Here is a 23,818-nt window from a genome sequence, read left to right as displayed (position 1 = left end):
GAGGGAGACAATCCTTCAGATCTATGGCACTTGTTCACACACAGAACTACCTGTAGTGAAGCTATAAATGTGGAGAGAGAATATGTCTGAAACAGCAGCAGTCCTTTGACCTTAAGCAGGGAGACCCTTGGCCACAGGGTTTTGGATACTGCAGGGGGCTCGGGGTCAGGGTGTTGCTGCAGAAGTGTTGGGGCATGAGGAGTAAATGCAAACAGATTTACATGCCAGAGCTCTGTTATTGTCTGAAAATAAGTGAAGAGGGAAACAATGTCTCGTGGGAGATCCTAAATCAGATCTACCCTAACATGAAGCTTGTCAGCAAAGTCTGGCAAGAAGTGCCTTCAGTTCAGGAATTTATTTGTACAAACCAGAAAAGCTCTCACAGCACTCATTAATTTAACTGTGACCTGATGGACAACATAGCAGTATGAAGTTTTGTTCCAACATGTCCAGTGCAAATCAGTCACACTGACATAGGTGCTAATTTTGTTCAGAAATGGTATGGAACAACTTGGTAAGCAGGAGGTACCTCACCAGGCTCTGCTCAGTGCCTTGTGAAAGTTTCCTGCCCAGCTAGAGAGTGAAGCCACAGCAACCCACAGCCTGAACAAGGCTGCAGGCTGGAGTACAGCCAGTACAAAGTGCTGCACTGCTTGGTGAGAGGGGCTGAGGAGTGAAGGTTGCTGCCTGTTGGGAACAACCTCACAGCAAATGCACAGAAATCCCTGTACAAATGGCCTCGGTCTTAAAGTGCTGTACATCGTACAGCAGCAGGAGCACAGCTTTATGTGCTGGATTTGACGCTCTGCATTGGTAAACCTGTTCCAGGTCAGTCTGTTAGCAAACCAAATAAAACTGATTATAAAGGGACAGTGGAGTGGCTGTTCCCAAAGTGAGGGGCCAGCTTTTGGCCTCTAAAACTTTAATACACTGACAGCAGCTTTTCTTTGAATTTGAAGGCAGGAGCAGGGAAAGAGAGCAAACTGAAGTACCCAGTTCTTTAATTTACCATGAGATTGTTGCTTTGAGCAAATATTGAGAATTTCATTGTGAGTCAGCAAAACCATGAGCAATATTTGCACTTCATATTATAACTGCTAAATAGTGTGCTTAATGATCACAATTAGGCTGTGTGCTTACAGCATTGCTCTTCCTGAATCCTGGCAAATAAACTGTCAGCATTGCTAATGCCAGAGCAACAGTACAATCCACTGAAAATTAAGCAAGTATTCCTACTTTCATAATGAAGTTAGACGAAACTGTTTATGTGCTTTGCTCAATACAGTTTGGATTGCCGTGGCCACCAAGTCAGATAAGAGAGCAATTACGAATGAGCAAGCCCCTGTAATGCCCTGCTAGAAACATACAATTGCCTCCATTGCAACACTGCAGCTGAGTAAGCACTACAGCACGACCTCCCCCAGCCCAGCCACTAATAGTCATCATCCCCAGCGATGCTGCAGAACAACACTCCCTCCTCACTCATTTCCTACAATACACGTGTACTCATGGTTCTCCCCACCCAGAAGACTGCATGCACAGAATCTGCCTGTGCACTTGGGAAGCGGGGTGGTTCACAGCAGCTGTGGTTTACCTATTTGCTGCAGCTTTTCATTGAGGAATTGGATATGTCCTGCTCTTCAGCTCCGCAGAACCTTTAACCAGGGAAGGACTTAATTCAGCTATGTATCAGTCAAAATACAGAACACCTCTGCTAACTACACACTGTTACCAAGGCTGATCCCTGAGCAAAGGGAGTGTGGGCCAACAAGTGAAACCAGTCCAAATTAGCTTAAATTGTGGAGATGGAAGGAATGGAGATGACCAGCTCCTGACCAGTTCTGCTGGGACAGACGTCACCTGTGGTCTGTAGGGGCTGGGTCACACAAGGCTGGCTTGCTCACTCACCCCCTTGACACTCAGGACTCGGCAGTGCTTTAAGAATAGCAGAGGAAAAGGGAACTTTTAAATGACTAACATTATGTTTCCAAACAGGTTACATAAAGTCTAACATGTTATCTTTGATTTAGTTAAACTCATTTCCAGATCATTTTGGGCATCCGCATAAACAACCACCACCCATTATTTTATTTAATAGGCTTACCCTGATGCTTTCTAAGCACTCAACTGCCTTTTCTAAACAGCACAGTATTTTATTGGCCAGCAATAGAAATGGTAGTTTCTCCTCTGCAAACAATCTGCACTCAGTGGCTGGTGAAACTGTAGTGCAGTTTTACCTTCAGTTAATAAGTAAAGTACATCCGTACAGGGTATAAAGTAGTAGTGCTAGGGCAGGAAATGTATTTTGCCCTTTGTTGTTTCACTGATTCAAAGTCTGCCCTAGGTCACAAGGATCATATATGTACTACAATGCTAGACAGTCCCTTCACAAAATGACAATTAAAAAAAAAAAGAAAAAGAAATAGGCAAATTGAAGCTCCTTTCTTCATTTGTTACATTTCTCTCCACCCTAATTTAGCTTCCCCTCCACTGCCAACTGCAAGAATTAATTTGGCATGTACTGGTAGCACAAAGCAAGGAACAGACAAAAATCTACAGAAGTCACTTACATCCTCACACAGAGAAGGGGAGGAATGAATGAATTTAAGGGTCCCTTACCAGAGATGCTCCTGGTGTGATGTAGCTATATACCAGTGATTTTTCTAGGCTGAGCTGAACAACTGTGGGAACCCACACACCAGGACACATATTCTGTTGAAAGAAGACAGTTTAACAGATGAGGCTAACATCTTCTAGTACCTACAACTACCCAACAAAGGAGAGGTGCCTGTACGTAAACTCCTTGGGACCAAATTAGATTTGATCTTTAAATAGATAGGAAGCATATAAAACAAACGTATGTGGAATGTAAAGTACAAAAATAAATCCGTGAGAACAGACGAACACACCACACTCAGAAGAATGCTGCAACGTGATGCACTTGTCATGTGAAAAAGAATCTGTGCTTCCGGCCTTTACCTTGAGGGAGTGGTCAAAAATGCCACGTTCAAACCTAACTACCCCGTTGCCACACTCTTCAATGTACACACTATATCTCTGGGAGATAATCTTTCGAGCTAGTTAAAGGATCTACAGGCTAAGCCTCCTTTATGGTGTCTTCGTCTGGCTTCCCAGGACACTACTCCTTCTCCTCTTTCACGTGGAAATTGATGATTCCATCAGAAAGCCACGAGAACATTCTCTTCTTCCTCCTTCCTTCTGCCCATTTCTCTTTCTACTGTACTTTTGCTCTTCCTATCATACTTCCGTATAATGCAACACTCCTGAAAAGACAATGCTGTGAAAACTTGAGCTGAAGACTAACCAGGGGCTCTAGGAGCCTGTGTAACACCTACACAACGAATGTGTTGTCATTCACCGTACGCTTGTCTAGAAGTGTCTTCCCAAAACAGAAGCAGATGGTGCACTCACCTGCAGAGCTCGCTTGTCTTTATACGGAATGCAAGCCTTGAAGTGCACTGGGAGACACTGTTCTGGCAAAGTGATAAAGCAAGGCACTAACACTAAGCAGAAGTCTCTTCTTTTTTTTTTTTTTCTTCTTTTTTTTTTTTTTTAAACATCTTTTTATTAGCACAGTAACAAATGCAGACTTAAGTAGCCCACAACATACAACCAATCCACCGAGTGACTCCTATTCCACGCCTTACAATTAAACAGCTTAAGGTATTTCACTACAAGTTGTCATTAGTCCTGATTAAAACTTTTATTCTTCTCACAAAGATAGATTGGCTTATAAAATAATACATTAGCTACTTCTCATTTCATATATGAGGCCATATATCCCCCTCTCCGTATCACAGACCATGAGATGACAGTCTTTAAAAAGCATTTGTTAAATACCAATGCGCCCTCTATAGGGGAAAACAATCCCAACATCTTTTTTACAAAAAACAGAAACAAAAAACAAAGCAAAACAAATGAACAAACCAAACCCTCCCAAACCAAAAACAAAACAAAAAGCAAAAAACAGTGTGTAGAGTCTTGAAAGGACTTTTACATAAACGCCAACATAAGTACCTGTACAAAATTAAGCTGTTTTATCTTTTACATAATGCAAGCAAACTGAAAACCAAAGAAACCTAAGTTTACATTCTTCTCGGTACTATATGTGAGCTAATATTGCCAAACTAATTACAGTCTTAAAATATGCTATTCCCAATTCTAGCTGTCTACTGTAGCAAGATACCTTAAGTTACAACAACAAAATCTTAAGAAATAAAAGACTGAATAAAATCTGTTATAGAAATAATCCCTACTCTTTACCAGCACCCTCCCTCCCCCCCACCCCTTCAAAATCATAAGCAGCTCTTTCCATCACAGACAAATAATGTAAATCTGACAGAAACGCAATTTATGTAGCATATCTTTTGGTCCATTGTCTGGCCATTCTGTCATGCTCTGCTCTGTTAGTCATATACTGAGTGGCAATGCTTCCAACCAGGGGGTCAGCTGAAAAGGGAAGAAAAAAAAGACTTATTTCGAATTTAATGCAAGGGAATAAAGACAAGTACATCACAACAATATAAATACACTGAATTGATTGTATCTTCATCAGTTTGTGCTTATTTATGGTAACGTAGAGATCTATTGCTTGATAAAGTGGGAAATACTGACCGAAATGTTAAGGAGTTTAAAAGACAACAGTCCAATAGTCACCTAACAGTTATATCTCGCATTCCTGAAAACTTTCACTAATTCACGTGTTTATTTTACCTTTTCTAAAATTGCCTGAGACGTACTCATTGCTAAGTGTACTTGTATTGACATAAATCTGGCCTATAGGAAAGATCAGACTGTGGGGAGAGGTTTTGTAGAAATAAAACTACTATTTTATTATACATAATGCAGCACGAACTCCAGTGTTTCACATCTTTTCTGGACTTACATAGGATTATGACGTCCGAAATTGTCTCTGTAAACAAAGGCAGATTTCCCTTAACTCATGTCGGTAAGGGATGAGGTTAGGGAAGCAGAGGATTACTTCCGGCCTGGCCAGTCACTGGTTTTAAATAGATGGTGGAATGGAGAGGGCTAATCCAGTGATTTTCGCAGCTGCTGTTGTGTCTTTCATAGCTGTTATGAAGTTACTGCAATTTTACAGAGCGGCAAAAGGTATTTAACCCTCATCCATAACAAGAGCACGTTTAGAAAGGAAGAAGCTGTCCCCTGCAGGAGGAGCAGCACAGCTTCCCCAGCAGCTCTGCCTGCAGCACAGGTGCGTGCAGCAGCTGGGAGGTGCAGGGCTGCCGCCTCCTCCAGCCCCTCTCCCCAGGATGGTGGGATGAGCCAGGGCCGGATGGCAGTGCAAGGCAGCAGGAGGCTGGGCAGGGCGCTTACCAGGGTTGCAGTCTGTGAGGAGGGAGCAGATGGACAGGAGAACTTTAGAAATGGTTAATGCTGGACTCCAGTTGTCTTTCAAAATGTCCAGGCAGATGACGCCTTGGCTGTTAATGTTACAGTGATAGATCCTTGTCCGGAACGTTACCTGCAAGAAATGACTATTAGATGGTGCGCTGGCATCACACGGCAGCACACGTGACGCGGTAATAAACGATAACAGCCATAATTCTGATTTGACAGGCAGTAAAAAGCCGAATTAAACCCGGCAATAAACGCAGAGGAGCCCACGCTGGCAGAGCCCGGCGCCCGCCAGCCCTCGGTGCGGGGGGGTTGCGCCGGGCCCTCCCTCATCATGACGCGCTGCCCGCGCCCTCTGGCGGCGCCCGGCGGGATGAGGCGGGCGGGAGCGGAGCCGGCTCACGGCCCGCAGCAGCACAGGGCCCCGGTGCTCGAACACCGCACACCGACCTATTTCTCCCCTCGGGCTCCCAGACGCTTGTAAAAGCCTCCCGCTACGGCACGGTGCTGTGCAGCCGCGGCTCTGGCCGTTCAGAGACGCCAGTTGGATTTTATTATCGTTAAATTTAGGAGATGCAACTGTGCTGGGCAACGTGCCACGTGAATTATCCGAAAGGGAAACAAAAGCACCGCAAGACATTGCAGGGGAACACAATGCAACCTGCAGCAAGGCCTCGCTGCGACGTGCCTGATGAACAGCGACAATGAATTTGGTGGAACTTACATGAATTGGGATTATCTGCATGAATAAAGGTTGTTGGGTTCATGTCCTAAATCCTCAGAATTTGTCAGCTATCCACACCCACAGATTTTACTGTCTGTTTATAGGTCATGGGGGTATTTGCGAAACGCATTTGGTAAGCGTGTGGCACGGCACAACACCACACTGGTGCTTTCCCTGGAGGCTAACCCAGCCCACACAGAAAACCTGCCAGTCAACCCTCATACTTTTTTTTTCCTGCAGTCTTTCTGATGCAAACATTTGGTTCATGACTTCCCTATTCCAGGCTCCAGGAGCAAGCGTGGGGTCACACAGCTGCAGACCCCCAGTGCCTCCCATTTTCCCTGTCCCACATCCGTCCCCATTTCTGATGCACGGAATGCTGCTGTTGGGGCTCACAACTGCAGCTACTTGTCACATGGTGGACACCCATGCTGCACACGTAGGAAGACTTTGTTTTGTACCTTGCAAGGTACAAAATCCTTGGATTTTACACTAAAACAGGGAAAGAAAAAAGAAAAACCACCACGTACACACACACACACACCACAATCCTCCTAAATCCCCACACTTTTGCACATAAAGGTGGAAGTAGCAAAACGTCTGCCAAAAAAAAAAAAAAAAGTGTGTGTCTCCCACACCTCGTGCAACAAGCTGCAGCTCCACAAACAAGAACCCCTGCAGCTGCCTATGAGCCTCAGAGGTACAGCAGGTAAGAAACCAGAATGATGCTTGTTTCTGAGATCATCTAATCCTCCTTGAAAGAGCAGCAAGGACTCCTTACAGTCACGTGGAAGTCTGTACACATCAGCCTGAGTGGAGGGCAGACGTGACTCTGAGATATCTGCCCTAACCCATACGGTTTCCTTTAAGAAAATCCTGAAGTTTGTGGCATCTGCAGTTGTTGGTAATGTTTCTGTCTTTGGTTCCCAAGCAGCCCTCAGCCCAGCCCACTGATTGCTCACTATTTCTCTATTTGACATGCAGCTTTGGTCCTCTTCCAAGAACGCTTCTAAATGTAGGTGAGGTAATAATTTTAACAGATTAAACACTTCCAGAACGGAAAGCGTGGGGTATTTCCAAGTTGATACAATAAGGACCAAACTAATAGGGAGGTCAAGCATTCTAATGTGTAAAGGCAGAAAGTAGTTAATCCCCATTCTGAGCATAAAAGCTAAATACTGAAATTGCAGAAAGCAACTTAGACAGTACCTCAGTCCAGCTAACTAAAAACAGGCATTAAAAAAGGAAAAATCATATTTATTGCTAGGAATTAGACTTAGTTTTTAACAGTATTTGGGAAGAAGGAAAAACAGAGGGGGGTGGTGAAGAACTTATTTGCAAATCAAATATATTTACACAAAGTACATATAAACAAAGTATATTTCAAAGCAGCCTGCTTCCTTAAGGAACCGTAAGACAAAATCCTTAAGGGTTATATTCATGGCACCAGGATTGGATTTCTCCAGTTAGAGAAGCTCTGCCTAACCAAAGCACAGGGAGAAAAATCTGAATTTGTTTTCACTTAAGCAGCAAGTCAGAACTTGGATGGTGCGAGACACATATAGTCCAGCTGTTTGCTATTTGCAATTTTTGCTGATTGTATAAAAGCCAGCCATGCAAGGAACCCAAATGAAGCCAGAAGAGGGGGAGGAATTGCAGGCCCACTTAAGAAGAAAACAAAAACAATGCTTAAAGTATAGTAAACATTTTTGTTAAAGGGAAAAAAATAAAACAAATAAATGAACCCACATAAGTAGTAGATTCAGACCCCAATCAGAAGGTAGTGAAATGTATTCAGGGTCAAGAGAACAGCATGAGGAAGAACAGAAAAATACAGTGTAACAGAGCAGTCCTTTGGAAATGTCTCACCTGAGATTACATTAATGCAGTAACTACAGAGTTAAGCACAGCTGTTGGAAAGACATAAAGAAGCAAATCTCAACTCTACCCTGAAGTGATAGCAGAGGTTAATTTACACAAGCAGTAAAATGGGAGTGGGGGGAAGGAAGTGGTTAGAGGTTATTAATACAAATGATCAAAGCACACACCAGGTCCACACAAGATACTGTTTTCACCTTGATAAATGAAGTTTAACTGTAATGCAACACTTGGGAAAATACGCATGGTAACAGTACCAAAGAACAGCAATCATCGTGAGAATTAAATACTGAACTCTTTAAAATCTAATTATTTTTGTGTTGGATTCTGAATCCGGGCCCACCCAGCTTGTGCCCAACTCAACTGCTATTTAAACAAAGGCAAAACCGGAATGCCACATAAAGTCAGAAAACATAGAAGCGGAGAACAGATTAATACTAATATCTTCAAAGTGTTCTGTGGAATGCTCAATAAATGCAAAATAATTCCATTACATATCACTAGGACAAAGGAGAGAGATTTCTCCCAATGAAGTTCCTTCTAGTGCGCAATACATTTCCAAGTCAAACATTAAGACCTTTAATTTATCCAGCCTCAGGTACAGTTCCTCTCTTTACCCTTCAAGGAATATGTTTATATCACGGGCCCTCTGGCTTCCCTATAGCAGCATCCTCCCCCAGAAGTTTGCTCCATTAGATTCTCTAACATATTGACTCAAAGCTTCAGCTGGAGCTACACTCAGTCCACAAAGGCTGCACCTGTATATTCTTCATCAAACACTTTGAGGATGCCTGTCAAGCATACGACATCTGCCAACACTGGCTATGTCTCAGCATCTTCTCTCACTGGTGTTCCTCTGGGATTGGTAGCCTACCAGGATAACCAGTTTCTTCTCACCCTATTTAAGAAGGTATATCCTTTACTGAAAAGTAATTTTCAATTTAGGAAATGCGTTCTGCTACAGGCAGTTTTGTTATGGGCAGTAGGGACTGTTATCCTAAGAATTACAGAAGATTCAAAGAGACAGCAGAAGTTTTCCTCCACTTTTCTTTGAAGCCTTGCCAAGGAAAAAAGATTCAAGGGTAACTAATTCTTTCACTCCAGACAGCTTAATCTTTTCAGAGGTCAAGGCCTTCAAGATAGCCTCTGACCATTCTACTACTTTACCAGTGTTTTGTGATCAAAATGATATACTGCGTTTTGCTTTGTTTCTTTTCTTCTTGTCCTAAAAGACAAATATAGGAAGTCTACGGTAACCACTTTAGTCCTGCCACTTCTAAATGACTCACAAACAGTATTTATCAGTTACTGCATCTGGGCAACCTGAAATCAACAAACTCATAGGAAGAAAGCAGGAACAATTTGATTATATTTCCCACATTATCGTTGTTTAACACTAGCATGGGTATCAGCATGGGAGACGTCGTAAGAACCCATGTTTCTCAGTGAAAGGTCTTCATTTAAACCTGAAGTACCCAAGCAGTATGAGTACGCTGTAAGACTACTGCTATTCCTCCTGCTACAACCCATCTCCATGAGGTGATTAATATTTTATTTGCATACATACACGTTGTCTGTAAACCAGTTAGGACTACAGCTAGATGAAAGACTCCCTTTAAATGCAACTGCTACAATATAACAAATCTCCATTAAAGCAGCATTTTAAGGCCTCGGTAAGCAGTGCCTTTTTTTTTTTTTTTTAATCCCACCCTTCTTTTTGCCTGGGTGAGGGTTTAGATCCAAAGATAAAGGCAATGAGATCTCCATCTCGGGCCCAGAATAGAAAGCAGGGCTGAGCAGGGATGACACAACTGTAACTTGGTTTTTGTGTCAGGAAACTTCACGCTGAGCACTTGGTAGGTATGTAAGGTCTGCTCAGGCATCAGGCTGGAGAAGCCTGGGATCCTCAGGAGCACAGGAAGCAAAGACAAGGCAAAGCATACAAGGGATAATAAAACTTCCTCTTCAAATGCTTACTAGGCTCTTCAAGCAAAATACTGTGGATAGTCAGACTAAAATATCCAATACAAACTAATTAAAACCAAAACGATGAAAAACTATTCTGAACTGAAATCAATTTTAACATAAGACAAAAGAGATTTATCCATGCTGTCAGGGAGCACCCAAAGAAGGATGGACGGGTGCTCAGCAGAAAAACCTTTAGTGATGTCTAAAGTAGACAACACTGCTTGTGAATCTGAGCCCTAACTTAGGGCTGGAATTTAAAGCCCTGTTAATACTACCAGAAACTATGTAGTTAGGCTAGCAAGAACAGATGAACATTTTTTTCCTCTATTTGGGAAGCAAGCATAACTAGCACATCAAGGGAAAGAAGGGATCTTCCACTCTGTTCTGTGCTGGTGCAGCTTCACCTCAAATACTGCGTGCAGTTTTGGGTGCCACAATAAAAGAAGGACATTAAACTATTAGAGAGTGTCCAAAGAAGGGTTACAAAGATGGTGAAGGGTCTAGAGGGCAAGACATATGAGGAGCAACTGAGGTCCTTTGGATTGTTCATCCCAGAGCAGAGGAGACTAAGTGGAGACCTCTTTGCAGCCTACGGCTTTCACATGAGGGGAACAGAAGGGCAGGCACTGATCTCTGCTCTCTGGTGACAGTGAAAGGACCCTGGAGAATGACATGCAGCTGCAACAGGGGAGGGTAAGGCTGGGTAGTGGGAAACAGTTCTAAACCAGAGTGTGTGGTCAGGCACTGAACAACAGGCTCTGTGTGGCCATAGTCATGGACCCAAGCCCGCCAGAGTTCAAGATGCATTTGAACAATGCTTTAAAAAGTCATTTGAATTTTCAGTAGTCCTCTGTGGAGCAAGGATTTGGACTTGATGATTCTTGTGAGTCCCTTCCAACACAGGATATTTTATGATTCTGTTATTCATAGGGCCAGTACAACCAACTAGCCTGGTCTCCTCTGACAGCCCGGACTATGACAAGTCCTTTCTATTACAGACTAGACCAAAGCCATCTGGGACAGTCATGGGTGTTTACCTTATCACTGCAATTACTTTTAAGAAGTTAAACATACACATAAGTGCTTTCAAATACAAGGCAAACATGAAGCATGTCCACAGCCACCTCTTCTTGAAACCCAACTCTCTTTCTCTGGCCAAGTATGTTAACCACAAGATAACATTCACTTACATTGGTATTTGCCTTGTAGCATTAGAACAAAACAATATTGGAATACAAGAACTTCACAAATATAACACGCCTATAGAAAAATTTGTACAGGTAAGTGAACAATTCAAGTACCCAACAAAACAGAAAAACTAAATGCTGCTTTAGAGCAGTACAAACATACAAAACCATAATGCTTATTGTAACTGAGTACTTTGAGGTACAAATACTTTCATTTGTATCCTTCACCCTCTCCCCAAGTTTATTTACTTTTTAGTTTCTCAGACCTGTTCTGATGCTTGAATTAATTGTTTAAGATCTCTTACAAACAAAAACAGGCAAAAAAAACCCAACAGATTTTAAAGTAGGGATGAAGTGGATTGTAAAAGCTATTAACATCAGTTAGCAGAAACCAACGTAATATCTGAAATGAGCTTAAGCTCCTTCTCAACCAAAACTGGCTTTCATGTGGGCTGCATTCCCATTAATACTGCCTGCTACTCAATGGTTTGTTGAACTTTCATAACAGAAGATATAAATTACAGGTCTCTTACCTTTGGAGGCTTGAAAGGATATTCTGGTGTAAATGTGATGTCAAGGAAGAAAACACCTCCCTCATAGACAGAGCCTGGAGGTCCTAGAATGGTTGATCTCCATTCATAGATGTTATCACCTTTGGGGCCAGCACTAGGAAACAACAAAACAAAACTGGTTTAGAAATATTACCACAGTTAAATAAATATGACCTCTTCCACTCACAAATTATGACATGAAGGAATGTTTTCAGTTCTACACTTCATAAACCACCTGGAGAAAAAGTGATTAAAGTAAATCGAATGCTTCCAGAATCTCAGAAATCTTACCTGGATCCACAATCATCTCAGACCGCTTAGCAAAGCTGAGAAATTAGAGGTGGTGTATGTTTTGCAGCTTGTCTCACCTGACATTTACAAATCATCGCTGCCTAGAACTCCTCCTAACAAGCTATAAGATCTCAACAGAAGAGAAAAATCTAAGTTTCAAAAAACAAATTCCTACTGTATTTCAGAAATGACTGCACCAGTTCCACCTTGCTATAACTGCACGCACCACATCAAAGACCATACTAAGGAAATTCAGGATTTATGTTAATTCTGTTAGTCTTCTGTGTTCAAGATTAAATATGTTCCTGTATTATTCCTAAACCATGGCTCATTGTGTAATTAAACAAAGTGAAATACATGTGATAGTACCCTTAAATATCAGAATTTTCTACACTTGTATCATTTTGCCACACTGACTTCTAAAATGAAGCCAAACTCATCCCATAGACCTTGTATAACAAAACTGCTTTTTGTGAGGAGAATTGAAATCACCATGTCAAATTAAAACACTGCTTTCTCAAATCAGCTTTGTCTAATCCTAGATTCTCCAGATACCAGCAGCTCACAAAGAGCTGTATGAACTAAAGGTGTTGCAGAGCGCAAGTGTCTGCTTGTTGAAAAATTAATTTTACTGAGATCCTCAGACACCCGTGCTCTGCAGCGTGCCATATGTCTGAGTATTTCTAAGTACAGCTCAACCAATAAAGCCATGAATGGTTTAGGACTCCACTGCTACCTTTTTCTTCCTGTGCTGCTACAATAGTATTTTATCCACTAGATGCTAGAGCCACAAATTCCTTTTGCATACAGTGAGGTACTGACACAGCTTTCTCCATCGTGTACGTCTAGGATTTTAGAAATCAATCTCCTCCTGTTCTGTAAGGGGCTGGATTTTAACATCCCCCAACACAAAACGAAGGGCCAATATAAGACAGAATGATTAAAACAAACAAACGAACAAAATAAAAGGTTCTTTTCACATTGTAACAATCATGGAGAACGCTACTCAAGAAGGAAGGCAATCTAATAAGTTCAATACATACGGGACAGTGCGCATTTGATTAACGTGAAGGGAACCAGAGTAATTGCTAGGTGCTAGTAAGTGTCACAAATAAACACACAATTACAAAAACTGAACAAGAGGGATGTAAGATACGGGTGCTGGGTTTTCTTTTGCTGCTCTCTGCAGTACTGGTGAACATTTTCTTGACAGCAGGGAAAAAAAATCAAGGGAGAGAAAGCAAACTAGCTCTCCTAGTTATCAAATCTCTCTAGAATTTTATTTTCATATTAAACAAACAAGTTCTTAACATTTTGATGCCAAATAGTTCAATGTCAGTGAAACTATGACTAACAGTATGCCTCCAGGGGCAGGAGGCATGTAGGGAAGCAGTAAAGGGAGACGATCTCTGCACCACTCACTGGGGAAAGGATCTTTGCACCATCTGCTGGGGAAAGATTGCTCTCTTCAAAACAAAGCCTCAGACAGCTTGAGATCTGTACTAAATACAAGGGAAAGCCATCCTATCCCAAGCACTCCTGGCATCCTGCTCCACCTTAAAGACTCTCCCTTGTTTTGTGCAGGTTGGTATATTAGGGCACTGGGTGCTCTCCAGCCACCACTTCTGCAATAGGCTGGAATAGCAGTATGTTTTGACAGGAAACTCTAGCTATTGAAAAAGGACAGCTTAACTGTGAAAACTTGCTGAAAAGGACTCTCTTGGACACCATTCCAAGGAATCACCTCTTCATGTATTAGCAACCTACCGACATGTACCATTACTCCAGCTGCACCAGCTATCATCCTCTCCTCCCTCTGCTAAGGATGGAGCTACTGAACAGAAGAGGTCCTTGAGCTTTGTCATCAACAATACTGCAGGAATTTATGTCACAAAAGCTGCCAATTGGGAGCACTTCAGCATTTCAAGAAATGTGATGCATGATTAGCACTGAGTACAACCCTCTGAACCAATAAGAAACATTTCAACGTTTCTGTACTTTATTCCCAGCTTCAACCCAAAGGACTGTCAATGAAAAATCCCATAAACTTAAAAATAATGGTGCTGGAAATCTTTTGTATCCTCTTAGGTTTCCAATTAGAGCTCTCACTGCATGCAAGTAACACACTGCTAGACTCTGTATTAAAAATGTGCAACACCTTTGTAAGACATCAGAAAGCTTTAACAGTGATGTACTAAGCTTATTTTTCTTTAATTCAATTAATGGAGCGAAACAGCTGTAGATGTCCAATTTTTACATACTGACATTGATTTCTCACAAAGGAAAGACTGAAAGAGGAAAATGCAAGTCAGCTTCAGAGCAATATTGCCTGAGTTTAAATAAGGATTAGGTAATATCAAGCAGCTCAAGACGACCTAGTCTTAACAGAAACACACAGATAATGGAACACAGCATAACTGCAGTGGCATTAACTTTCAGTAGAGATGCAAAAAACTCTCAAAGGCTAAAGATTATATTTTTTGTTTTAAATCCTTGCAATTATCTGCTTCAAAAAGAAATTCACTGATACATAGATACAGGGCTCACAGGCACAGCTTCCACATTCCCTGATGTATGTCACCACTGCTCAAATACAGTGTCCACATTTACTGATGAAACATTCTGAAGTTGTCCAATGCATGACCATTGGGAACAGAATTTTAACTGATAAAACAGAAATAGTTTTCACTTCAAGATGAGAGAATACAAGCTACAAACTCTGTATTAAGCTCAACGGCCCAAACATCTTCATTTTCACTGAAAGAAACGAGAGAAAGACTGACAGTGCAAACTGAAAAATAACATTGGAAGGAAAACTGGGAAAAAAAAAAAAAAAAAAAAAAGGCAACAACATCAACTCATCATTACAGTATCATGTGGCACTGTTACACAACACTGTAGGCAGTCATCTCTCTTCCCTGGAAAAATAATGACACACTCAGTGAAGCTGCACCATGCTCACCGTGACAGCTATTCCTGATCATCCCCAGGTTGCTGCTAGCTTGTCTGTTGCAGCTTTACAACCCATGTCCATAGGAAACTGGGCAGTGCAAAGGTAGCATTTGGTCAAGGACTCTCTAGCTTTCTAAGCCTGGAAGCAGCAGTCTGAATCTTGCTGGTAAATGCAAGGCAGAGAGAAACTCTAGGCCAAATTCAAATTGAATTTGAGAAATTAGACCAAATTCAAAGCCCTGCCTTGGCAAAGCCCCAGCCAGCCTTGTGTCACTGTGGAAAAAACAAATCTAGTTCTGCCTTTCTTTGCTGGCAGGTGTTGCTTTCTTTCTCAATTTAGAAACCAAACAGGTAAATTAGAAATGCCTGCAGTGTAGGCTAGGGAGCAGAATAAAGCCCAGCTAAGAAAGCTGCATACCTTGTGATACAGAGGGAGAAAAGCAATTGTAAGCAGAGGACTCTGCCTCAGAGATTCAGTGTCCAAGGAGAGGACACACACGTCTACTTTTCCACGTACTGAAAAGGCTGAAGTGACAGATAGGGTAGTCTGCAAGAACAGCCAGCCTGTGGCTTTTTGTGTTACATGGGACAGACAGAACCACTGCCTCAAGCCTTCATTGCAAGAGGCTAACCTGGTATTTTGTACATGCCAACTTAGTTACCCAGGCATTTCTGAGCAGATCACTTAGAACACCTATGGCACAAAGGGAAGGCAAGATTTTCGGGTGCTCACTGCTTATAGTGCATGTATGACAATCCCAGTACACACTGTCGACATTCTCCTGGAAAGTCCCAGGAAGAAGTGACTTAAAGGGCCTACCATTTACATCAGCTTCTGGAAACTATCTAGCCCTTCCTAAGAGCTGACCAAATGGTAACATAACCTTTTCCTCCAGTAAAAAAAAAAAATGCAGCCCCATGAATAGTCCAGTTCCTCTTCTTTGAGACAAAGAAAACATGCAACAGTGAATCAATGTAGTTAGTGATAGATGAATCAAAATCAGGCACTGCTACAGACACTGGGCTATTAACCTGATATATCAAAGAAGCTAATTTCTCAAGGAAACTATTTCAGCCAAGTAGTTTAAAATGCCAGAGCTGGCCTCCCATCAGGATGATAATAAGCACAATTCCATGGTATGCTGAAGTAAATAACAGCTAATGAAAAACTACAACACTTCCATTAAAACCACAAACAACAAAACCGTGAACTCGTACTCCAACTATCTGTATCTCCAGATTCTATTTTTGAGGTTATTTTGCCCTGAATATGAAGAGTCTAACACAATTAGCTAAATATTTTGAAGTTACACACTTGTGGAAAGTAAATACAACTTCCGAGAACACCATTCACTCAACCTTTCCCAAATAACTCAAAGAGAAAGATGAAAACGTATCACCAACCTACAAAGATTCAAGGTGGTACAGAAATGAACAATTCCCAAAGCCGCTTCACTACAAACTGAAAGCAACATTACTAATTTTTTTGTTGCTGTTTTATTTAGTAGCTAAGAAGCAGTGAAGGACAGAATTGCATCTCAGTGGTCAAATGTTCATCACCTCATTAGACAGCTTCAGGAAATAATTAGTTGACTGTTAGGAGGTCTGTTTCTTTTTCCCCCCCCTTCTTGAAGATGTAAGCACAGAACGTGCTACAAGGTTTGGCTGGGTAGTTTATAGAGATAGCGCATGACATTCTCACATGAAGTTCTGGTGCTTTTTGATTTTCCTTCCTAATCTACAACATTCCTACCCCCATGCTGGAAATGCTGCCTTTCCTAGAAGTCTACCATGTGGGTCCATGCTGGGATCAGTAATCTACGATGACAGGTTAAACCCGACGCTGGGATTGCAGAAGTCTTTGAGCAGCAGGGCAGGCAGGCACAGGGGTCTGGTACGAAGCAAATGAAGAGTCTAGAGTAGCCATTGAAAAACATGCGTACAAAATCCTTCATTTAGGAAAATCCTGTTCTACAGATCTTTAAGCAACCTACATTAGAAATGAGAACGCCAAAGAATAATGTGAAAGATAAACAGAAAAGCAAGCAGCTAATCTTTTGGACATAAAGTTACTGGAAAAACTGTATTAATGCATAGCAGTAATTTTAGAAATAAATTGTCAACACTTACAAATGCTTTATCTAATAAAATACATTATAACTTTTATTACTGCAGTACTGAGATATTCCATACACATAATGGACCCCACTAGGCTAAGCCTGCTACAGTGCTTACAGAAAACACAACTTCATTATGTTTTTCAATTATAAAATAAACATTTAAGCACTACATAGTTATTAGGAAGAAATCTGACCAAACAAGACAGAACTAGTTAAAAAGGTACCCCAGGTCATCCATTTTATTGCCAATTTCTGGTGATATAATTTAAAAGTGGGATCTAAATTTCCCTGCTTCCATTTCTAGTTGAAAAATTTAAATACAAGGAAAATAGAAACCACAACAAAATTCCTTCTTGCCATCCACGCATAATGAATGGTGCCATACTGAATTACCAAGTGAACATGTGAACCAGCATGACAGTGTTGCCCACTGTCGCTATACACAACCAAGACAAGCTAAAAATGATGGCCTGACCATCGATGAAATGCCTATGAACTCACTGAGAGACATGAGGAAAAAAAGAGTAGGGGAAAAAAGTTGCAGCTGGCTATAATTAAAGCATAAGAAGGCAGTGAGGGAAGGAAAGGAGAGGTAAGTGAGTAAAGATGAAACATTCTATGGCAGCAGCAATCCCAACTACAGAATTGTGATATCAAAACTGAATTCTCCATCTATGCATGTCTGGGGACATGGCTTTAAATTACAAATTGGTAAATATTATTTTTTGTTGTAACTCACTGAAATTACCATCTTCAATTTAAAATGGCAGTCACAGTGTTTTTGCTCACTGTAAGTACCTCACAAGTCCCACCACATTTCTCACACAAAAGAGCACGCACAACATTTCTGTTTGAGCATCTGGGAAAGCTTTTCCCTTAAGTACCAGGCTAATGTAAAATTGGGGAGGAAGGTTGAAAAATTGCACATAAATTGCACAGCGCTTAAACTGGAGGATAAACTGTGCAGTGAATTATGTTCTCACAAGGTTAAAAAGGAGCTAAATAACTAAATAGTTCCAATAATGGAACTGATAAGGTGTTATATGGGGATTTATAAGACTTCAAGGAAAACAGTTTCAGGTGGATTTCTTTGGGGAAAGAAAGAAGAAAATACGACGAGGTTTTTATATGTAGATATATACAAAATATTTGGCAACAAGATCACACAACAAGCAAAAGAGCCTGACCCTTACCAGGACTTCACTCTTTTCAGCTAAAGCAGAAAAATAAATGCCCAGGAATATTTGCATGTTTAAGATGTTCACCTGAAATATTTCAGTCTCCGCAAAATATTGCTGTGGCGTTACTACTCAACCACTTCATAAAAATAATTGAATAATTTTGATGCAAAGTTTGATTTTTAAATCAGGCTTCAAAGATTTGAAATAAAATCTCACTTAACAGGGAGGTCAGGAGGAGACGTTATATTCTCAGGAGAGTGCTGCAGCTCTATTTAGTTTAACAATAATCACTTCAATTTAGAAGCAAGTCCTCATAAAAAGGTTCAAGCAAAATTAATCCATTTAGCATTGGTTCCCAAACTGACAATAAATCCAGCCTGCTCAGGTCTCAAGGGCTTCCATTTTCCTTCGTATTGGCTTATTCCTAGCTTCTCTGTGTCAAAGAACTTAAGTTCATCCTACCACAGATATTTTCAAAGTGTCCAACAGGGCTACAGAAAAGTGGACCAAAATCGTAAGAAGTCTGCAGCTTTGCTGTATACAGTATGCAAATACAGACAATGTCAAACTTTCAGAAGTGAATGAAATTATCTTCATTGTATGCAAATCTGTTCTTCTTCTTTCCTCATAGTTACAGGTTGACACCTTGACCAAAAAAAGAAAATGAAACTTAAAACGCACTGGCTTGTATTTGACCTTGCAGCTCCCATTAAATAATTCCCTGCACAAGAAACAGCAAAACAAATTGGAAAGAGCAGAAGAGAATCTGACTTGCCTAACAGTTACCAATGGCTTATTTAAAATGACAAGAAGATGAGATGGTAGAAATCGTGCTCTGCCAACTTAACCTTGTGTTATTTTTACAACAGTTTCCTTCCTGCCATTTGTTCACCGGTCTGTTAGCTGCCAACATGGGGACAGAAACTCCTTCACATTATCAGACATTATTTCCAAATTTAGTATTTGTGGCACAGATGTGTAATTTACAATTGGTAAGCAAAAACAGGCAGTGCCAGAAATGCAGTGTTTTTGCAATTACACCATTTTCTTGGAATCTCCTCATATTCCAACTATTTCTGGTGGTTCGTTTGGACTTGTAACTAGTAAAACTATTTGTTTCTGTAATTTTGATTTTTTGGTAAAGCAAACATACTCTTAAAGTGGCTGCCCTGCATCGAACTGGCAATTCTGTATTTAAACATAATGAAAGAGAACCAATACTATTAACAAATACCAAGATTTTTGTATCACTAATCTCAAATGTAGCATACATCTCACCATGCCAGAATTGAGCTGGAACCTAGATCAGTCTTTCTGTCTGTCCTCCACAAGCATCTCCATGCCTATCTAAATCAGCATGGGACCCGATAGAAAAAAATACAGCACATCATAAATATTCAGGCACTCAGAAGTACACCAGTTGTAAAATTTCTAAGTTAACTCCTTTCTTAGGACCAACACGATCTGGAAGCTTCACTTTCTTCCAAAGTCATTTGCCTTTTAAAAAATGAAAAAAGAGAAAAAGGATTCTATTTCCTATGTCTGCGCAGGCAGCACTGAGATAATGCAGTAGATGGTTACCTTGCAGTTTATCATCATCAGTTAGCACAACAGATCTAATTATCACCAGTAATTCTGTAGATAAAAAAAAAAATGTATATGCTAAATAACTTAGATAGAGACGAGAACAGCAAACCAGCTTGGAAAAACTGGCCCCAGAAAGTTAAAGATGACGTGTAACGCTTGGCAAGAAGCCCTCGCAATGCTGAATACTGAAAGCAGACAAGGCTCTCAAACTTCCTCAGGCTAATAAGGACATAGTTCTTGTTGCTTCACCAAACTGTCTCCTCAAACTAGCTGTCATATTTCCATGGGAAGGAATTGGTTATTTTAAAGAGGCCAGAGAGTTGTACTGTCAGACTAGAGATGCACTACTACCTCCCTTGTACTGAAATATGGTAATTCTGCACTCAGAACAGAGGACATGGTGTTTTAAGATTGCTAGTTTACGTGCAATTTTAAGTTATTAAGAGAACATACCCAAAGGAAAATAAGATCTGGAGCTTGTGGTACATGTGTAGAACTGATTTGTCTGTCCCACCAGCTACCTCTATAGCAAGCAACCTGCCCTAAAAAAAAAATAAAGGCTACACATTAAGTCTATCAGCTGATAAACACCAACAGTCTCTTCCCCATTAGATCGGGGATAGGCAGAGTCAACATTACCTAACTAGAGAACCAGGTCATCACATTATCTTGGCTTCACATCACTATATTGCTTCCAATCAGCATACCAATGGTGATACAGATAACATTATGTTGCTAATTAAAATACATTATGTTTTGAAGGACGTATTTTAGTGATACATGAAACATGATATTTTAGTGAAACAAGAAAGAAAAATCTCATCTGGATGCCTTCCCCTTCTCCCTTATCTACACTAAGCTCCTTACATTCATTTCCTTTCATTGTCATTCACTGAACAAATCAGGATCACTGCATTTGGATTACAGCACTTGCACTGCAGGTGGCAACAGCAAAATTGAACAAACCACTCAAAAAAAAAAAAGTCTTACACTTCTCAAGACCACAAAAAATAGTATCAATTATGCTGCACAGCCCAGACCACTTATTTTATTTTCACAGCTGTAAACTACTATTGAAGTTGCCTAGCAGAAGTCATGACAGCACTGCCTTTGAGTTTTAAGCCAACATGCACAGACTAGAAATTTTTTTATCTGAGAGATCCGAGATGCAAGTTCACTTTTTTTTTTTTAAGATTTTCTTTAATATAGCACAGCTGCCAGTCAATTACACAGCAGACAGAAAACTGTTTAGATACCACTGCAAGTTGGCCTTATTAACAGTTACAAATGCACCAGGTCACAGTAGCTAATTGTTATTTATGTATTACTGCTACAATATATATTCTGAAGCTGACTTTGAGGGCAAAAGCCTGAAACAAAGGTATATTTCAAGGAATTTAAATTAAAAAACACAAGCTTTTGATTTTCTTTTGGATAGCACTGTCACAAGGATAGCTTGAACATACGTTTGTGGTGGCCTTCCCAAGTTTGTTTATGTCTTTGTATTAGGAACATTACACTTAATCCACATCAGGTGCCAAAAGAAGACTAAGCCATGCCTTTAAACAACATGTACAGTGCTGGTGCTAACTGAGCTAACTGATCCTGCCTGATCCTGCAGAGTCCAGGTAACTGGTGAACAGTTACTTTTTTTTCCCTCCACAAGACCGTTTGGCGACTGATGTGAAATAATTCACCCCACAGCAAAAATGCCATTATTGTCACACTCTCAGTTTTGGCTTTTAAACTTCACAGTACCTTCATTTCGTTACATTTTTGACACGTCTAATGAATGTAAGAAAACATTAAAGGCAAAGAAGTGCCAGGCAGTGAGAGTTTCAACTCAGTGCCTTACATCACTTACACCTCTTATACAAAGCACGCACACAGAAGCCAGCACATGCTCCACTCCTCCGCAGCTCCCAGTGAAGAGAGAAGCCTTAACAGCAGCTGTGCATGCTGAGGGACATCCCTGGCTCACAGGACGTGCTGAGGATGGAGGTCCCCAGCAGGTGGGCAGAGGGGTTTTTGCCAGGGAGCCCAGGTTGAGGCACCCTCATCACCCTCCAGGTCCCAGCTGGCTCAGGAGCAGTTTGCAGCACTGCTAACCTTTTAACCTGAGCACTGTTATAAGCAATACCTTAAGGCAACAGTGAAAAGATTAGCAAAGAACTCCTCCTGTTCTGGGAGCTGTGTATCACTTTTGTTATGCTGTTAATACTTCCACACTGACCAATGGCAACAGAAATTCAGTGGCACACCTACAGAATCTTTAGAACTGACACGGATGTGTAACTTGCAGCTAATTTTACACTGAACAAAATAATTTTGAGAAGAAGAATTGAGTATATTGCTTACAATTAGGCAAAAATACGGCATGGACATAATAATACATAGCAAAACATCTGGGAAAACTGACAGCCTTAGTAATCATGCTTGATGCAATTTTACATATATATCAACAGAAGAACAGAAAGCCACTATTAAGGAAAATGACTTGTTTCCAGTTGCTACAGCTTAATTCACTTTCATTTCCTCACTAAAAGACATTTAGGATATTCCTTTTATTGAAATAAAGATTTTCTAACTGCAACACACAGTATATACGTACATCTGCAGTAGTATCATTACATTAGTAAATTTTCTTAGCTACATTAGGTAATCCCATCTGAACTTTCAAGAGAAATGAAGAGAGATTTCTTCATTAAAGTGTCTTTGTCAAGATTTCAGTTCAGAAAGGTCAATAATTAAAACCCCTACAGCACACACAACGCCTTCTTAAATAAGCAAGAATGGACAAATTCCAAAAGCAGTTGATACTCTCGTCATTACAGCAGATCTTCAATAAATTTTTATACTGGGCTTTTAATCAAATGTAGCTAAAGCTTATGTTGAGACAACTTCTTTTCCAATTATAGCAGACTATCTGAAAATAGTTCTCTTCTGCTGAGCTTGTCAGAGAAAGGTAAAACAGAATGCATAAACACACAATCATCCATAAACGTTAATCATTCAAACAGAAGCACCATCAAGAGAGCAGCAAGCTAGCCAATACTGAAATTATTTATACATTTACACTGACTTAATTAAGAGAAACCTACATGCCATGCATGGAACTTGCGAACTATGAGTTAATGATACTGCAAATACAGAATTTGATCAGGCAAAGTCAACCTTAAGATTAAATACTAGAGTAAGACACTGTTAGCTTTAAAACTCAATTATTTGAGGCTAATTAATTGAGGACAAAAACTGGTGAGGCCGCACTCCGAGTACTGCAATCAGTTTTGGGTCTGTCAGTACAAGAAAGACATTGAGGCCCTGAAACATGTCCAGAGAAGGGCAACAAAGCTGTGAAGTGACAGGAGCACAAGTCTTATGGGGAATGGCTGAGAGAGCAGGGATTGTTAGTCTGCAGAAGAGGAGGCTCCGGGGGACCTCATAGCCCTACAGCTGCCTGAAAGGAGGCTGTAGCAAGGTGAAGTGAGTCTCTTCTCCCAGGTAACATCAGAAAGATGAGAGGTAATGGCTTGAAGTTGCACCAGAAGAGGTTCAAGTTTAGTAAGAAGAATTTTTTCTCAGAAGGAGTGGTGAGGTGTTGGAACAGGCTATCCAGGGAGGTAGTGGAGTCACTATCCTTGGAGGTGTTCAAGAAATGTGGAGATTAGGGGTATGATGGTGATAGGTTGATGGTTGGACTAGATGATCTTAGTGGTCTTTTCTTAATGATCCTGTGATACTACTCTTAAAGATACTTTTGTCACACACATACACACTCCTCATACATGTGCTACATACACATACATACACACATACACACTCCTCATACGTGTGCTACATACACATACATACACACATACACACTCCTCATATGTGTGCTACATACACATACATACACACATACACACTCCTCATATGTGTGCTACATACACATACATACACACATACACACTCCTCATATGTGTGCTACATACACATACGTACACACATACACACTCCT

At 40.7% G+C, this 23,818-nt stretch overlaps 1 protein-coding gene across 3 annotated transcripts in view; it reads right to left on the bottom strand.

The window, feature by feature from the left end:
- Positions 1-3,705: 3,705 nt before the first annotated feature.
- UBE2E1 (ubiquitin conjugating enzyme E2 E1) overlaps positions 3,706-23,818 on the bottom strand; it is a 44,499-nt gene continuing 24,386 nt past the window's right edge. For all 3 annotated transcript variants that reach the window (XM_048952270.1, XM_048952268.1, XM_048952269.1), the window contains exons 4-6: positions 11,670-11,802; positions 5,359-5,506; positions 3,706-4,470 (exon numbers count right to left, since the gene is read on the bottom strand). In XM_048952270.1, coding sequence (XP_048808227.1) covers positions 4,373-4,470; positions 5,359-5,506; positions 11,670-11,802 — 379 coding nt within the window. In that variant the 3' untranslated portion in view covers positions 3,706-4,372. The remainder of the gene's footprint in view (positions 4,471-5,358; positions 5,507-11,669; positions 11,803-23,818) is intronic.

The sequence above is a fragment of the Lagopus muta genome, chromosome 7 (assembly GCF_023343835.1).
Source record: "Lagopus muta isolate bLagMut1 chromosome 7, bLagMut1 primary, whole genome shotgun sequence".
NCBI classification, from domain to species: Eukaryota; Metazoa; Chordata; class Aves; order Galliformes; family Phasianidae; genus Lagopus; species Lagopus muta.
This window is presented reverse-complemented; position numbering and strand designations above follow the sequence as displayed.